Raw genomic sequence first — 17,826 nt, 5'->3', positions numbered from 1 at the left:
TAGTAATTTAATAGGATCTCTAAGGGCATAACATATTGCCGACTGCATACAGCTTTCAGTCAGATGTCAACAACAAGGGAGTGAGAGGGGAGGAGGGTGTAGACACCTGGACCATGTTCAGTAGGGCATAACGTTCTTATTGGACCCGTTTAGATAGTTCTTCCCCATTACACTCTGTTTCAAAATGTTTGTTTTCCCCTCCTTTCTGTGTCTAGCACTGAGCATGAATCCTGAACCGAACGTTGCTCATGGTTAATTTCAAGTACTGACTCACAGTAAACCCATTGCTTAGTTTGATCATATCAGAAGCTAAAAAGCATTCTTTGTACATACAAGACATACTGTTACACCCCAATAATTTGTTTGCTACATACAATACAGTACTGTATGCCTCCCATATGAATGACGTGCTGTATGGTAATCCTCACGGGTCTCTCCTATGAGGCTCTTGTTGCTGAGTTGCATGCTTCTGGGAAAATGAATCGAGGTGAGATATGGCTCCGTGGGAAATCTGTTTTTCTTTGCAACGACTGAGTCCCACTACAGTATGTTATGTTGATTAAGACTCTCCTACCCAAGACGTGTAATGTATGTTGTGTGTACAGTGGGGCAAAAAATATTTTGTAAGCCACCAATTGTGCACGTTCTCCCACTTAAAAAGATGAGAGAGGCCTGTAATTTTCATCATAGGTACACTTCAACTATGACAGACAAAATGAGAAAAAAAATCCAGAAAATCACATTGTAGGATTTTTAATGAATGTATTTGCAAATGATGGTGGAAAATAAGTATTTGGTCAATAACAAAAGTTTATCTCAATACTTATATACCCTGTTGGCAATGACAGAGGTCAAACGTTTTCTGTAAGTCTTCACAAGGTTTTCACACACTGTTGCAGGTATTTTGGACCATTCCTCCATGCAGATCTCCTCTAGAGCAGTGATGTTTTGGGGCTGTTGCTGGGCAACACAGACTTTCAACTCCCTCCAAAGATTTTCTATGGAGTTGAGATCTGGAGACTGGCTAGGCCACTCCAGGACCTTGAAATGCTTCTTACGAAGCCACTCCTTCATTGCCCGGGCAGTGTGTTTGGGATCATTGTCATGCTGAAAGACCCAGCCACGTTTCATCTTCAATGCCCTTGCTGATGGAAGGAGGTTTTCACTCAAAATCTCACAATACATGGCCCCATTCATTCTTTCCTTTACACGGATCAGCCGTCCTGGTCCCTTTGCAGAAAAACAGCCCCAAAGCATGATGTTTCCACCCCCATGCTTCACAGTAGGTATGGTGTTCTTTGGATGCAACTCAGCATTCTTTGTCCTCCAAACACGACGAGTTGAGTTTTTACCAAAAAGTTATATTTTGGTTTCATCTGACCATATGACATTCTCCCAATCTTCTTCTGGATCATCCAAATGCTCTCTAGCAAACTTCAGACTGGCCTGGACATGTACTGGCTTAAGCAGGGGGACACGTCTGGCACTGCAGGATTTGAGTCCCTGGCGGCGTAGTGTGTTACTGATGGTAGGCTTTGTTACTTTGGTCCCAGCTCTCTGCAGGTCATTCACTAGGTCCCCCCGTGTGGTTCTGGGATTTTTGCTCACCTTTCTTGTGATCATTTTGACCCCACGGGGTGAGATCTCGCGTGGAGCCCCAGATCGAGGGAGATTATCAGTGGTCTTGTATGTCTTCCATTTCCTAATAATTGCTCCCACAGTTGATTTCTTCAAACCAAGCTGCTTACCTATTGCAGATTCAGTCTTCCCAGCCTGGTGCAGGTCTACAATTTTGTTTCTGGTGTCCTTTGACAGCTCTTTGGTCTTGGCCATAGTGGAGTTTGGAGTTTGACTGTTTGAGGTTGTGGACAGGTGTGTTTTATACTGATAACAAGTTCAAACAGGTGCCATTAATACAGGTAACGAGTGGAGGATAGAAGAGCCTCTTAAAGAAGAAGTTACAGGTCTGTGAGAGCCAAAAATCTTGCTTGTTTGTAGGTGACCAAATACTTATTTTCCACCATAATTTGCAAATACATTCATTAAAAATCCTACAATGTGATTTTCTGATTTTGTTTTTCTCATTTTGTCTGTCATAGTTGAAGTGTACCTATGATGAAAATTACAGGCCTCTCTCATCTTTTTAAGTGGGAGAACTTGCACAATTGGTGGCTGACTAAATACTTTTTGCCCCACTGTATGTATATTGTGCATCTCACTGTGTGCAGTGAAATGTGGTGACCTTGGGCCGTATTTATTGAACTGAGTCATGTAGGCTACATGGATAGAGATCCTTTAATTCACATTCTATATGTAATTATATGGCTACATACACCAATGTATATCGTAAAGGATAGGGATTCAGGAGAAGAACGCTATTTGATCAGCTAGGGATGTTGAGATATTCTTTTCTTTTCTTTTTTATTTTTTTAAACCTTTATTTAACTAGGCAAGTCAGTTAAGTACATATTCTTATTTACAATGACGGCCTACCAATAGGTCTCCAGCGGGGACGGGGCTGTAATTAAAAATACAACATCTACATAAAGAGGGACCTAAGACAACAACATAGCATGGCAACAACAAGATGACGACATGATGGTGGCAGCACAAAACATGGTACAAACATCATTGGGCAAAGACAACAGCACAAAGGGCAAGAAGGTAGAGACGACAATACATCAGGCGAAGCAGCCACAACTGTCGGTAAGAGTGTCCATGAGTCTTTGAATGAAGAGATAAAACTGTCCAGTTTGACAGTTTTTTTCCCCAGCTCGTTCTAGTCGCCAGCTGCAGCGAACTGAAAAGAGGAGCAACCCAGGGATGTGTGTGCTTTGGGGACCTTTAACAGAATGTGACTGGCAGAACGGGTGTTGTATGTGGAAGATGAGTGCTGCGGTAGGTTTCTCAGATAGGGGGGCGTGAGGCCTAAGAGGGTTTTATAAATAAGCATCAACCAGTGGGTCTTGCAACGGTATATAGAGATGACCAGTTTACAGAGGAGTATAGAGTGCAGTGATGGGGGCATTGGTGGCAATCTGATGGACGAATGGTAAAGAACATCTAGCTGCTTGAAAGTACCCTTACCTGCCGATCTATAAATTACATCTCCGTAATCTAGTATGGGTAGGATGGTCATCTGAATCAGGGTTAGTTTGGTAGCTGGGGTGAAAGAGGAGCGATTACGATTGAGGAAACCAAGTCTAGATTTAACTTTAGCCTGCAGCTTTTATATGTGCTGAGAGAAGGCAGTGTACCATGTAGCCATACTCCCAAGTACTTGTATGAGGTGACTACCTCAAGCTCTAAACCCTCAGAGGTAGTAATCACACCGGTGGGGACAGGGGTATTCTTCTTACCAAACAACATGATCTTTGTTTTGGAGGTGTTCAGAACAAGGTTAAAGGCAGAGAAAGCTTGTTGGACACGAAAAAAAGCTTTGTTATATTTGTTATATTATATTTGTTATATTCTAGAAACATCCACATGCCCAGCATATTGTAATTGGAGAATACGTGGCTTACAAGGTAGTTGGAGAGCAGTATGTTAATGTAGTGAAAGTAGCAGAAAGGTAATGGAATGAAAGTAGCAGAGTGGCAACCTAACAAAAGTAGCAGAGAGGTAATGGTGTGAAAGTAGCAGAAAGGTAAATTTAGTGAAAATAGCAGAGAGGTAATGTAATGAAAGTAGCAGAAAGGTAAATGTAGTGAAAATAGCAGAGAGGTAATGTAGTGAAAGTAGCAGAAAGGTAAATGTAGTGAAAATAGCAGAGAGGTATGGTAGTGAAAGTAGCAGAAAGGTAAATGTAGTGAAAATAGCAGAGAGGTAATGTAGTGAAAGTAGCAGAAAGGTAATGGTGTGCAAGTAGCAGAGAGGTAATGTAGTGAAAATAGCAGAAAGGTAAATGTAGTGAAAATAGCAGAGAGGTATGGTAGTGAAAGTAGCAGAAAGGTAAATGTAGTGAAAACAGCAGAGAGGTATGGTAGTGAAAGTAGCAGAAAGGTAAATGTAGTGAAAACAGCAGAGAGGTATGGTAGTGAAAGTAGCAGAAAGGTAAATGTAGTGAAAACAGCAGAGAGGTAACGTAAACAACTAATGTTGTTTTAAAGCTCTAGACAAGATTCTTCCAGCTGTGAGTTTTTAATTGGCCAAACATGTCAATTAATCTTTTGTACTGTCGTATAATAAGGCATTGCAGTTTCCATGTGCTGAAATCTGTCGGGGATCTTTCGCCTGACTTTTGAGTTGCACCCCAAGTGTCATGCTTGGTCGTACAGTATCTCACCATTAATCCACCGGTAACCCACCCTTCTTCCATCCTTTCTTTTGATCCTTTCTTTTGATTCTGAACATTCATAATGGCAACGTCATTATACTCCTACCTGAAGTAATGGTTACACAACGTTAAAAGTGTTAAAAGTGGCGACCCACAGTATGACCAACATGGTTTCCTGTAATCAGCCTTTTGAATGATACTTTTAATCTGTGGAAAGGAATTACTTGTCGTTCCTGGGAGTGCTTCAAATAATGCATGAGTGGGAGATAGATAATGCATTTGAAATAAATGAGGGGGAGTTGTTTGAATAATGCATAGTATTAATTTGCTATGCAACGGGAGATGGACAGTGTTTCTAGCTAATGGTGGAAATGGCTCTAATTGGAGTGATGGCTCTTAACCATGCCTGTTGCTTTCCTGAGTTGAAACTCTTATTGGCCTTTTTACCAATTAAGCGTCTACTTTTTCACTGATTGCCAAAAGCCATTTTCTACTCCCACAGTGATGGGAGAAATATAAATCAGGAGAAAAGAGATTCATAACACTCAGGTATATGAGATCTGACGGCAACTACAGCATTGCACTCCAGAGCAACAGACTACGCACTGAGCACACACTGGTTGATTCAACGTTGTTTCCACATCATTTCAATGAAATTACGTTGATCCAACATGGAGTAGACGTTGCATTGACGTCTACGCCCAGTGGGTAGTCTCATGGTCCAGGTTGTCTTTGATAGCTGACTTCATTTATACAGGACATTGAATCCTGGGGTTGGTCTATTTTGTCTATTTGTATGAGGGTTTAAAAAGGGGGGCACGACAAGTTTGATAGGGTGGGGTGGTTGGTGCCGGAGAGATGAGCTGTGATCCTTGGTCTTTCACTGAATTAATGAATAAATGTAGGAATTCATTACTGTACCTTTAGGCATAATATAAAATGATCAGTTGTTCTGTCAAATTCCCCTTTAAGTCATGGTAAATGAGAAGGGAATGATCAGACCATATAAATGCAGACCAATTTCTCTCCTTCTAGATTGTAGCCTGCAGAGCATCAATTGACTGGTTACATGGCAGGGGGGCTGAGTTATGATGAAATTAATGAAAGCTATCAGCTAATGGAGCCCAGCTTTGAGTCATCCTGAGTAATCAGCCAGGCGGACAGGCAGGCAGGCAGGCAACCAAGCAGGCAGGCAGGCTCATCAAACCTCAGCCTGCTGCACTCGCACAGTTCTTAAGTGCTGGAAAGCATGGGCGTGTGCCATTCTATATGGCAGTCTTCAAAATTGAAATATGTTGCGAATTACTATTGATTACAAAATCAATTATTGACGATTAATTAGAATGGATAAAGTAAGGACAGGATTGAGAAATAGAAATTAAGGCAATACATGAAAGACAAAGACTTGAATATCAATCATCCATAAAGTCTGTCAAAGGGGGTAAGGCCTACAGTATATCAATCACAGTAGGCAATGTGTGTTTGGAATTGCTGTGGTTTTGCAATTTCTGAAGAAGCTAACATAACATGAACAAACCAACTAGCCTACACCTTCTTAAATGACATGAACAAACCAACTACCCTGCACCTTCTCAATTGACATTAACAAACCAACTAACCTGCACCTTCTCAAATGACATGAACAAATCAACTACCTTGCACCTTCTCAAATGACATGAACAAACCAACTACCTTGCACCTTCTCAAATGACATGAACAAACCAACTACCCTGCAACTTCTCAAATGACATGAACAAACCAACTACCCTGCACCTTCTCAAATGACATGAACAACACAGATATGCCAACTAGTAGCCTATGCTAGCTGTCTTTTATTCACTCGCATGCATAACACATTGTTCAACAGTCTGCTAAGCAACTGGACATCAGCAACCTGAGAGCATCACTTGTAGCCAGAAGTATCCAACAATACTGAATGCCCTTTACCTCATCCTACTATAGGCATGGAATTTAAAAAAACTAGGAGCACTTGATTTAGCTCACTCAGCGTTGCCAGGTAGGCAACAGGTGTTTTCCTGTTTGGAACACTTCCATTGGTCCTTAGATGCAAGCTTCACCCATAAGCCTTTGCTCTGCTTACATTTTGTGTGCATATTCACACGTTGTGTGCGTAAAAACTTGAAAGAATGGAATATTTTCAATACCACTGAAATGTGTCACTGTCATCGACGCCAGCATGTTGGTGATGTCAAATGAATGTAGCGATACCCTGACACACAATAAGTGTCAGCAATAAGATGCCTGTAAGATTGGAGACAACACGTCAGGCTCTGTGTGTAGTTGCACTGATGAGTAAACACCACACACACACACACACACACACACACACACACACACACACACACACACACACACACACACACACACACACACACACACACACACACACACACACACACACACTGTTCCCAGGAAGCCCCATACAGAGGCTTCCCCCACCCCTGATGATATGAGTAGCACTATGTAGCAGACGTGGTGGAAGGCTGGGGGGGAGCCTGTGTTCAACAGCTCAACATGAGAGACGGGAGGCTGCATGACGACAGACTGTCATTTTAAGCCCGGGGCTAGAGTTGCACAACAGGTGCTGAGAAATGACCCAGCCAGGGGGCCTTTGGTAACCATATCTGGGGCACTGGCTGGGGTTTAAGCACACCAACACAGATGAGTGTTTTCTGTACAGGGATGTAGGCTATGTGAAGTTGTTTGGTAGGAATAGTTTGGCTGACTTGTCAATTGTTTCAGTCATCATCCATGTTGGGTGTCTGAATTGAAGCTGAGTGAGGTACTGAAAGAGAAGGTTAACAAGCCATATTTGCAATCTCGAGCTAGCTCTGCTTTCTTGTATCATACGAATGTCTGTTGAGAGAGACTGTTGAAAGTGAAGTAGAAGTCTATGGCTGTACTCCACGCTTCTCCCAAAATCTGCACTTGCACTTTCCTTGTCATGGATTTAAAGAATTTGGATTGGTGTAAGCATTGGCTGGAGGGAGTTTACACCATAACGGGAAGTGTTCAAGTGCACACTTCAGGAGATCTGTGCAGTTTATGCAGCATACATGGTAGATCAAATTAAGCCCCATAATTATAATGACTTTTTTCTATTATTTTATTAATTTCAGTGTGACTTGGAGGTGGGCTGGAATTCTGATTACAGATGATGTCACCTAAGTGAAATCATTGCCTCGGTCTGTGAGATCCCCTCTCCACTCAATGACGCTGTTTCTGTAATGGCTAATGGCAGAGCACATTACTCTGTCGTTAGCAGTGATGCTGCTCTGGGATGTTAATTAGGACGATTTCCTCGTTTCTGATGGTGTGAAAATGCTGAGTTAGTGAATTCACTTCATATTTTCGTAAATTCGTGGTGGCTAATTTGCAATTAACTATCAGGGAGGTGAACCTTCTTTGTACTGTACAGCTGTGTGTAAATCATATTATGTCTATTACTGTGTATTATATAATATGATGGTTATTACTGTGCATTATATAATATGATGGCTATTACTGTGCATTATATAATATGATGGCTATTACTGTGCATTATATAATATGATGGCTATTACTGTGTATTATATAATATGATGGCTATTACTGTGTATTATATAATATGATGCTATTACTGTGTATTATATAATAGGATGGCTATTACTGTGCATTATATAATATGATGGCTATTACTGTGCATTATATAATAGGATGGCTATTACTGTGCATTATATAATATGATGGCTATTACTGTGCATTATATAATAGGATGGCTATTACTGTGCATTATATAATATGATGGCTATTACTGTGTATTATATAATATGATGGCTATTACTGTGTATTATATAATATGATGCTATTACTGTGTATTATATAATAGGATGGCTATTACTGTTCACTATATAATATGATGGCTATTACTGTGCATTATATAATATCATGGCTATCACTGTGTATTATATAATAGGGTAGCTATTACTGTGCATTATATAATATAGTAGCTATTACTGTGCATTATATAATAGGTTGGCTATTACTGTGCATTATATAATAGGATGGCTATTACTGTGTATTATATAATATGATGGCTATTAGTGTGTATTATATAATAGGGTAGCTATTACTGTATATTATATAATAGGGTAGCTATTACTGTGTATTATATAATAGGGTGGCTATTACTGTGTATTATATAATAGGGTGACTATTACTGTGTATTATATCATACGGTGGCTATTACTGTGTATTATATAATAGGGTGCTATTACTGTGTATTATATAATAGGGTAGCTATTACTATGTATTATATAATAGGGTGGCTATTACTGTGTATTATATAATAGGGTAGCTATTAATGTGTATTATATAATAGGGTAGCTATTACTGTGTATTATATAATAGGGTAGCTATTACTATGTACTATATAATAGGGTGGCTATTACTGTGTATTATATAATAGGGTAGCTATCACTGTGTATTATATAATAGGGTAGCTATTACTGTGTATTATATAATATGATGGGTATTACTGTGCATTATATAATATGATGGCTATTACTGTGTATTATATAATAGGATGGCTATTACTGTGTATTATATAATATGATGGCCATTACTGTATATTATATAATAGGATGGCTATTACTGTGCATTGTATAATAGGATGGCTATTACTGTGCATTATATAGAATGATGGCTATTACTGTGTATTATATAATAGGGTAGCTGTTACTGTGTATTATATAATATGGTAGCTATTACTGTGCATTATATAATAGGTTGGCTATTACTGTGCATTATATAATAGGATGGCTATTACTGTGTATTATATAATATGATGGCTATTAGTGTGTATTATATAATAGGGTAGCTATTACTGTATATTATATAATAGGGTGGCTATTACTGTGTATTATATAATAGGGTGGCTATTACTGTGTATTATATAATAGGGTGACTATTACTGTGTATTATATCATACGGTGGCTATTACTGTGTATTATATCATACGGTGGCTATTACTGTGTATTATATAATAGGGTAGCTATTATTGTGTATTATATAATAGGGTGCTATTACTGTGTATTATATAATAGGGTAGCTATTACTATGTATTATATAATAGGGTGGCTATTACTGTGTATTATATAATAGGGTAGCTATTAATGTGTATTATATAATAGGGTAGCTATTACTGTGTATTATATAATAGGGTAGCTATTACTATGTATTATATAATAGGGTGGCTATTACTGTGTATTATATAATAGGGTAGCTATTACTGTGTATTATATAATAGGGTGGCTATTACTGTGTATTATATAATAGGGTAGCTATTACTGTGTATTATATAATAGGGTAGCTATTACTGTGTATTATATAATAGGATAGCTATTACTGTGTATTATATAATAGGGTAGCTATTACTGTATATTATATAATAGGGTGGCTATTTCTGTGTATTATATAATAGGGTAGCTATTATTGTGTATTATATAATAGGGTAGCTATTACTGTGTATTATATAATAGGGTGGCTATTACTGTGTATTATATAATAGGGTAGCTATTACTGTGTATTATATAATAGGGTGGCTATTACTGTGTATTATATAATAGGGTAGCTATTACTGTGTATTATATAATAGGATGGCCATTACATTGTGTGGAAACAAGAAAGCTTTGACTGCGTCATGATTGAAACAAATTCCACCGAAATGAATACCTTGTTTCTGCTGTTCTGCTTTCCTTAAATGAAGGATATTGTTGTGGATGACTGTAATTAGTCAATAATTAAGATGGCCGTAAGGACAGGATAGTGAGCATTTGAGAGGATTTGGTGTAGGAGGCAGCAGTAACACACAGTCCTGCTAGCTGCAGGCTATCAAATATTAGCTGTGATAATTCTTGTCATTTCAATGGCGTCATTAGTGTATGCTAAACCGGCAGTTGATTTTCTGTTTGATAATTGCTGACATCAGAGTGCAGGACTTTGTTTACTATTTGAATAAATCATATATAGATGTATTCACACATTTTAGTTAAAATATAGTTTATTTCAAATAGTTAAAATAGAGAAAATATAGAGAAAATATAGTTTAGTTAATATCTGTGTTTTGTTACATTCAATGAGAGGTGCATATTTCCCTTAACACCTTTTCTCTGGCCAAGATATTTCCTCCAAAGACTTCAACTTGCTCATTGATTCAACTGTAGCTTTGACTTAGTCCTCTTGGGAGCATAGAGTCTCCAACATGGCTCTCCTCCTCACTCTTTACTGTATGAGGGCTTTTGTACCTGTGGGTTTGTAGGAACTAACTCTCCCCCTCTTCCTTCTCCTCCAGCTGTCCCGTTCCCGCCAAGTCACCGACTCACAGCCAAGGAGGTGTTTGACAGCGATGGGAGGCCCAAAGTGGACGTGCTCAAAGGCCACCTGACCAAGGAGGGCCGCGTGGAGGAGAGCGTGGCCCTCAGGCTCATCAGCGAGGGAGCGGCCATCTTGAGGGCTGAGAAGAACCTGCTGGACATAGAGGCCCCTGTGACAGGTTAGTGAGTAAAACACACACGGACATAGATATACACAGACCAAAATCTTATTCCCAAAATCTAGAAGTTTCTACCTATGAGGGGGAGTCTACCTGGTTGTGTGTGGTGGCAAAACTTTACAATACCCAAAGTCATTCTGTAGCCTAAATACTGCAATGCGTGTTTGTTTGAACTTCTCCCTCCTTTCCTCCCTCTCTCTGTCTGGGGCGCCCTTATTCAACCTTCTGACTTTTCCCACTTCCCCTGAGTATGTGAGTCACCACCAGGCTTTGAAGGACGTGCGTGGGCTCTGCTGCCCATCACCAGAACGCTGTAACAAGCAAAGGGCAGAGGGACATTTTAAACTGGTTCACACAGTCTGACCAACCAAGGCGATGCTAATTGTTGAAATGCCCTTCTGGTACATATAGACTTGAAAAGGAAAATGACTCTGACACACACATAGACGTATTTGCCCTCATGGAGAGGTGAATAGAGTTTTTTTTCTTTGTGTCACATAACATTTTATGTGAGCCAGTGAAATGGATTGAAATGTAATCCACTACCTAACCATTTGTTATGAGATGCACTAAACCTTGGTCGAATTTTTAAGGTAGCTCGTTTATTTTAATCTTACATTTTTACGCGAGCTGTCATTTTTGTGTGATTCCTGACACTTTGATAAGAACTAGTCAGATTCAAACCTATGCAAACGCATTGTTTTCTCTCTCTCTCTCTCTCTCTCTCTCTCTCTCTCTCTCTCTCTCTCTCTCTCTCGCGCCATTAAGTCAAGTGTCTCAGTCATAACCCAATTAGACTTCCTAATGAGCTTCTTTGATGGGGGCTTAATGAGAGGCAGGGGGCCAGTCTTAGGAACTAATGGCAATAGATCACATCCATGAAGAGTTCGAAGAAGAATCTCCTTTGTATGTTTTGTTTCTGACTCTGTTGTGCAGCCTACAAGGAAATATGGCATTTGATACTCTCTTTCTCTCTAAAGTCTCTACTCTAGAAACCAAGTCATTACTCTCCAGTTTGGCCCTGGCTAATGCAAATATGACTGACTGTGTTTGAATCTGTGTCTACTGTGCACAGCAAATATCTGTTAGTCCCTTGAGCTAAACACCTAGGTATTAGATTGGGTATGGCTGACTGGCTGGTAGACACAGCTCCTTACATGAGACTCAAACCCATGGAACTCAAACCCATGGAAGATGGCAGGGTGCCTAGGTGCTGTGCTGCTGCCCCTCTATTTGTGGCTGACTGTTGCACAATGTGCTGTAAATTATGTCTCCACTGTCTCTGCCATGATCACAAATCATAGAGCCATGTGCAGTCTTCACAGTATATAATAAGGGAGCGTTAGGACACTGGTTGCTATGTGTTAGCATACGTTTTAAGACAAAACGGTTTCTATTTTAGTTCTGTCATACCACCAAAGTTGGTGAAATCATGTCAATGTGGTTGTTTATTTGAATTAATTCATACATTTTGTTATTTCTCTAAAACATGTGGGTGCCAAAAAAAGTTTTTTATTCTGAATGTCTAAACATCTTTGCTTTTTTAGTTTCAATTACCATAAAAAAAGGTTTTTAACAGTAACTATATGTTAAACTAATGGATGGGAAACTGCCCAGCTAGCACATTTGGTTCTTTGGAAGTTGTGGGGATGTACGTTTTTGGTTTCCCATTGGTTCTGGGAATGAAGCCATAAGTTTCCTGACCAGTAAAACAGAGTGTTTTTTCAATGGAAATGAGAGAAAGGGGAATACCTAGTCAGTTACACAACTGAATGTATTCAACCTAAATGCGTCTTCTGCATTTAACCCAACCCCTCTGAATCAAAGAGGTGTGGGGGGCTGCCTTAATAGGACATCCACATCATCAGCGCCTGGGGAGCAGTTGTTGTTGGGGGTTAACTACCTTGCAGAAGGGCAGATTATCTACCTTGCCAGCTCGGGATTCGAACCAGCCACCTTTCGGTTACGCTCTTAACCGCCACCCCCAAATTACTTAAAATAAATGAAATAATGTTCTGAGAACATGGTTTCAATAAGACTTTTAATAACACTATTAGTGTCACGCCTTGGTCTGAGTATTTTGTGTTTTCTTTAATTATTTGTTCAGGCCAGGGTGTGACATGGGTTATTGTGTTGTCGTATTGGGGGTTTTTGTAGGCATTGGGATTGTGGTTGATTAGGGGTGTGTCGAGTGTAGGCTTGGTTGCCTGAGGCGGTTCTCGATCAGAGTCAGGTGCTTCTCGTTGCCTCTGATTGGGAACCGTATTTAGGTAGCCTGAGTTCGCTTTGTATTTCGTGTGTGATTGTTCCTGTCTCTGTGTAGTGTTCACCAGATAGGCTGTAATAAGTTTCACGTTCCGTTTGTTGTTTTCGTATTTTGTATACATTTCATGTATCGTCACTTTTAATTCATTAAAGACATGAGTAACCACCACGCTGCATTTCGGTCCGACTCTCTTTCGACAAACGAAGAACGCCGTTACAATTAGCTTGTTTTTTCCCCCATTTAAACGTGAACCTTTATTTAACTAGGCAAGTCAATTAAGAACAAATTCCTATTTACAATGACAGCCTACCCCGGATGACGCTGGGCCAATTGTGCACCCCACTATGGGACTCCCAATCACAGCCGGATGTGATACAGCCTGGATTTGAACCGGGGACTTTATTGACACCTCGTGCACTGAGATGCAGAGCCTTAGACCGCTGCGCCACTCTAGAGTTTGGGTTAATGGTTTTGAACTCCAGCACCGATAGGACACATGGGAATCCATCAATCACGCAAACACATGTATTTTTTATTGTGGCATGGCATCAGTGAGATTCAAACCTATAATCTTCTTTTCTCTATCAATGGAATTAGTCCACTGCACTGCATAGATGGAGCTACTGTAGTATATTAGTATTCATTTTAGTTTTAGGTGTGGCCAATTAGTGGGCACAGCCAACACACCTGAACACACTTAACAAGATGGAGAATAAAAAGTTATGTTGATGCTGAGAACAGGCACGTTTTTAGAACCATTTGAGGAAACCTGTATGAAAAGTAATGCTGATGTACTGAAATTCCCGCAGAAGAACGTTGTTTCTTAATGTTCTCTGGACTATTTGAGAACATTCCCAATGTCCAACCAGTTGGAGAGCATTCCTAGAACATTACCTGCACCATGCAAAGAAAGTTGTGGGAAGGTTGTATGCAAAATAACCATAGGGCGCTCTCACCAAGCTTTGAGAAACATATGGTTCTCAGAACGTTATGTGCTAGCTGGGTGTATTGCATAATTGCATTATTTCGAAAATGATGCTTGGAGAATAAGTTTGGTAGCTCCATAATGCTGTATGTATGGTCCCTATCTCATTCTCAGCAGATCATATTATGTAAGCAATACCTCTCATTCCATAGTAAAGAAAAAAGCCTGGACCTGCACTTCATCATTGCTATCTTCCAGAGAAATCAGTTGTATGTGATTGGTTCTAAAGTGTAATGGAGAGTGAGAGAAAAGGCTTGGTTGTGTGTTGGTTGTGAATCAGCCTGGGGGATAGTAGAGTCAGAGGTAGGGGTTAACATTAGCTACTTCTACTCCCACTCCTACACCCACCCCCCGCCCCTCTCCTACTCAACAGTCCTATTAAACGGCAATGATGCACACGTATACACACGCACACAAACACCCATCCACACACACACACACACTGACACAAGGCCACATTTTCTGTTAGAAAGAATACATCCTTTTTTTCTCACTCATACTGTACAAACAAAACGCGCTGTGTTTTCTCCACCTCATTCTACCCTCTCCTCCGTCTATGTGATGTGTCTTGGCTGAATGGCCCTCCTGAGACAAACAACACACACACACTCTCTTCCTGGTTGTGCCAGGTGGCATCTGGGCTTTCATGGGGGATCCAGGCAACAGTGTTAGTCCATCAGGCCCAAACTGCTCCTGACACAGCTCCCTGCTGAATCATTCAGTCCAACAACCTGTAGCTACGTTCTGCTATTGCAAAAAAACTGCAGTAATGACTTAACTCTACAACCAGCGAGAGAAAAGAGCATTTTCTCTACCAGACCTTTACATCCCGGTCTCTCACATATAACACATGAATACTGAACAGATCGCGAGCTGCATTCCATATACACTACTACTTCACTCCAGGCTGGAACTCTTCCCAGAGACTCAGCGTTGATCTCCGAGGTATTACCGATCTGCTCAATCAAAAGAGGATTTTGCACCGTCTGCCTTCCCCGGTGGATCACACCAACTCAATGAGCTTGCCTCTGGAGTGGCCTGTGTAGGTTATTGAGCCGCACTAGATTGCGTAAGTCAGCCACCCACACACACACTGCTGTTGCTGACTGACGATATGTTGTTGTTCTCTATCGCGCAGTTGCACTGGATGGCGAGAACAAATCCTAGCTCACTTGAGATAATGTACTCCCACCTGCTCATCTCATATGTGTGTCGTGATTGCCTGTGCGTGCTTGTCTTCATGTGTGTGCTAACAACAAAGCCCAAAGGAAAGCCATTGTATCTGCTATGAATACTGCCTACTATCCATTGTGTCCAGCTGACTACAACATTTACATTTTAGGGATTTAGCAGATGCTAAATGCTATCCAGAGTACCTTACAGTAGTGAGTGCATACATTGTCTTACTGGTCCCCCATGGGAACCGAACCCACAACCCTGGCGTTGCACGCGCCATGCTCTACCAACTAGAGCTACACGGGTCTACAACTCACTGTGGCCTGGCTGCCTATTCATCAGGTCGTCACCTTGACCCCTATGTCACTCTGACTATTCCAGTGGGACCCCACAGCCACTTCTGTCACCATGGCGTTATCACAGAGAGAAAAAACGACACAGGTTGGCTTTGTCGAGATCTTCAGATCCACACACACACACACACACACACACACACACACACACACACACACACACACACACACACACAGAGAGCACATCCTCGGCACTGCAGCGTTTAGTGTAACCTTTTGTTGCTTCATCATGTCCCTCTATGCCCTTTGTGTTCTTAGATTGTTTGTTCTTCTCATTTTATGTCTCATTCCAGTGTGATGTTGAGTAAGTCATTTTAATTGAGTTCATCCCAGCTTTTGATAGAATGATGTTTTGTTCTGGTATGCATTCATGCTTCATTGACCAGAAATGAACCAGAACTGTGCTATCAAAAGTCCATCATATAGACCAAGGCTCTCCAACCCTGTTCATGGAGAGCTACCATCCTGTAGGTTTTCACTCCAACCCTGTTCCTGGAGAGCTACCATCCTGTAGGTTTTCACTCCAACCCTGTTCCTGGAGAGCTACCATCCTGTAGGTTTTCACTCCAAACCTGTTCCTGGAGAACTACCATCCTGTAGGTTTTCACTCCAAACCTGTTCCTGGAGAACTACCATCCTGTAGGTTTTCACTCCAACCCTGTTCCTGGAGAGCTACCATCCTGTAGGTTTTCACTCTAGCCCTGTTCCTGGAGAGCTACCATCCTGTAGGTTTTCACTCCAACCCTAATCTAGCACACCTGATTCTAATAATTAGCTCGTTGATAAACTGAACCAGGTTAGTTACAACTGGGGTTGGAGCGAAAACATACAAGAAGGTACAGAAGCTCTCCAGGAACAGGGTTGGACACCCCTGGTATAGAGTTGGCTTGTATTGATTTACAGTTAGTATTGCTTACAACATGCAGTTAAATCCTGGTCATGAGATTGATCTTAAATCACACATTATAAAACGGAATAGTCGTAACTTGTTATGGCGCAAAGTGTTAGCGCGTTGTGGTTAGCAGCCATGTGAAAAGTCCTTTGTATTTAACAGTTGAGTTGGTGTGAAAAGCCTCTGAAAGTTACATTCTTTCATTGTAGGGTTGTTTCCATAGTGATCATGGTCAGCCTTGGCGTACAGTGCTGGCTGAGAAACCAATGAGCGAGAGGGATTTTGACTTTCTATAATTCTATAATTTCCTTTAATGACATATGATTAGGGGATCGATGCTGCCTTAAAAACATCTACCTTTTTGTAGTAAGCGAGATTGAACATCCACTTTGCACAGTGAGCTGCTTCTCAGACAGCGTGAATTGAATAGCATTTGTAACACCATACTGTTGACTCTGAGAGGAAGCGCATTAGAAATGATAACCCTTTAAGTCTAAATCCAGAAATTAAACCATTTGCAAAGAGTGGGGATTCTCCAAAGACAAAATGAGAGTTTACGATGCATATGCGGAGGAGAAATCATTCTCTCTTCTCTTCCTCGTGCCTCAGGGGGTTTGCAACTCGAGCTAATGGCTTTCCTTCAACAGATGATAATTGGAACTGTCTTCAATACATTTCTACGGGCTTACTCTCGAAATCTTTAGATGCATGCTTAAAGACAGACATGCAAACAAATCAGAGGATGGTTTGGTATTCATTGCCAAGGACCCAATTAATATCAGTGCTATAGCAACTGTGTTTCAGGCAACTGTAGTTGGCTGGTGTTGTCTTTTGCTACTGTATATCAGTGTCATTTGTTAGCATGAATGTTCATGTTGTTTAGCGTTTTCTCACTGAAATGTAAGGTTAGAAAAATGGAGGGGGAATTATTGACCAATGTTTGTGAATAGCACACACACTCAGAATATAAATACAGTATTTGTTTTGTTTGTTGTTCAAACCAATCAGGGAATTCTTTGTGTGACAATATAAACTATGATTGGCTGGTCGTGAAGGTTGACTGGCAGCTGGATATGACACTCTGCTCCGACCACTGCAATGGGTCTACAAAGAAATGACTGGGTTGTTCCTGGCTGGTCTGGGTTCTGTAATCACAGTCCCAGCATGCTTGCTGTCAGTGTGTGGCCAGCAGGTGACAAACATCGGAAGGCCCTGTGGGCTGTGGCTCCTTGGCTCTCCGGGGAGCAGTGGTGAACGGGGCCAGAGGGGCAATGGAAAACCAATTCTATTTGACTGAGTGGCGAATGGAGTGATCATGGAGTGAT

At 40.8% G+C, this 17,826-nt stretch overlaps 1 protein-coding gene across 6 annotated transcripts in view; it reads left to right on the top strand.

Moving 5' to 3' along the window:
- The window catches only part of LOC109906539 (serine/threonine-protein phosphatase 2B catalytic subunit alpha isoform), a 104,287-nt gene that overhangs the window by 35,424 nt on the left and 51,037 nt on the right, over positions 1 to 17,826 (top strand). For all 6 annotated transcript variants that reach the window (XM_020504278.2, XM_031792123.1, XM_031792121.1 and 3 more), the window contains exon 2: positions 10,629 to 10,829. In XM_020504278.2, coding sequence (XP_020359867.1) covers positions 10,629 to 10,829 — 201 coding nt within the window. The remainder of the gene's footprint in view (positions 1 to 10,628; positions 10,830 to 17,826) is intronic.

The sequence above is a fragment of the Oncorhynchus kisutch genome, linkage group LG16 (assembly GCF_002021735.2).
Source record: "Oncorhynchus kisutch isolate 150728-3 linkage group LG16, Okis_V2, whole genome shotgun sequence".
NCBI lineage: Eukaryota > Metazoa > Chordata > Actinopteri > Salmoniformes > Salmonidae > Oncorhynchus > Oncorhynchus kisutch.
This window is presented reverse-complemented; position numbering and strand designations above follow the sequence as displayed.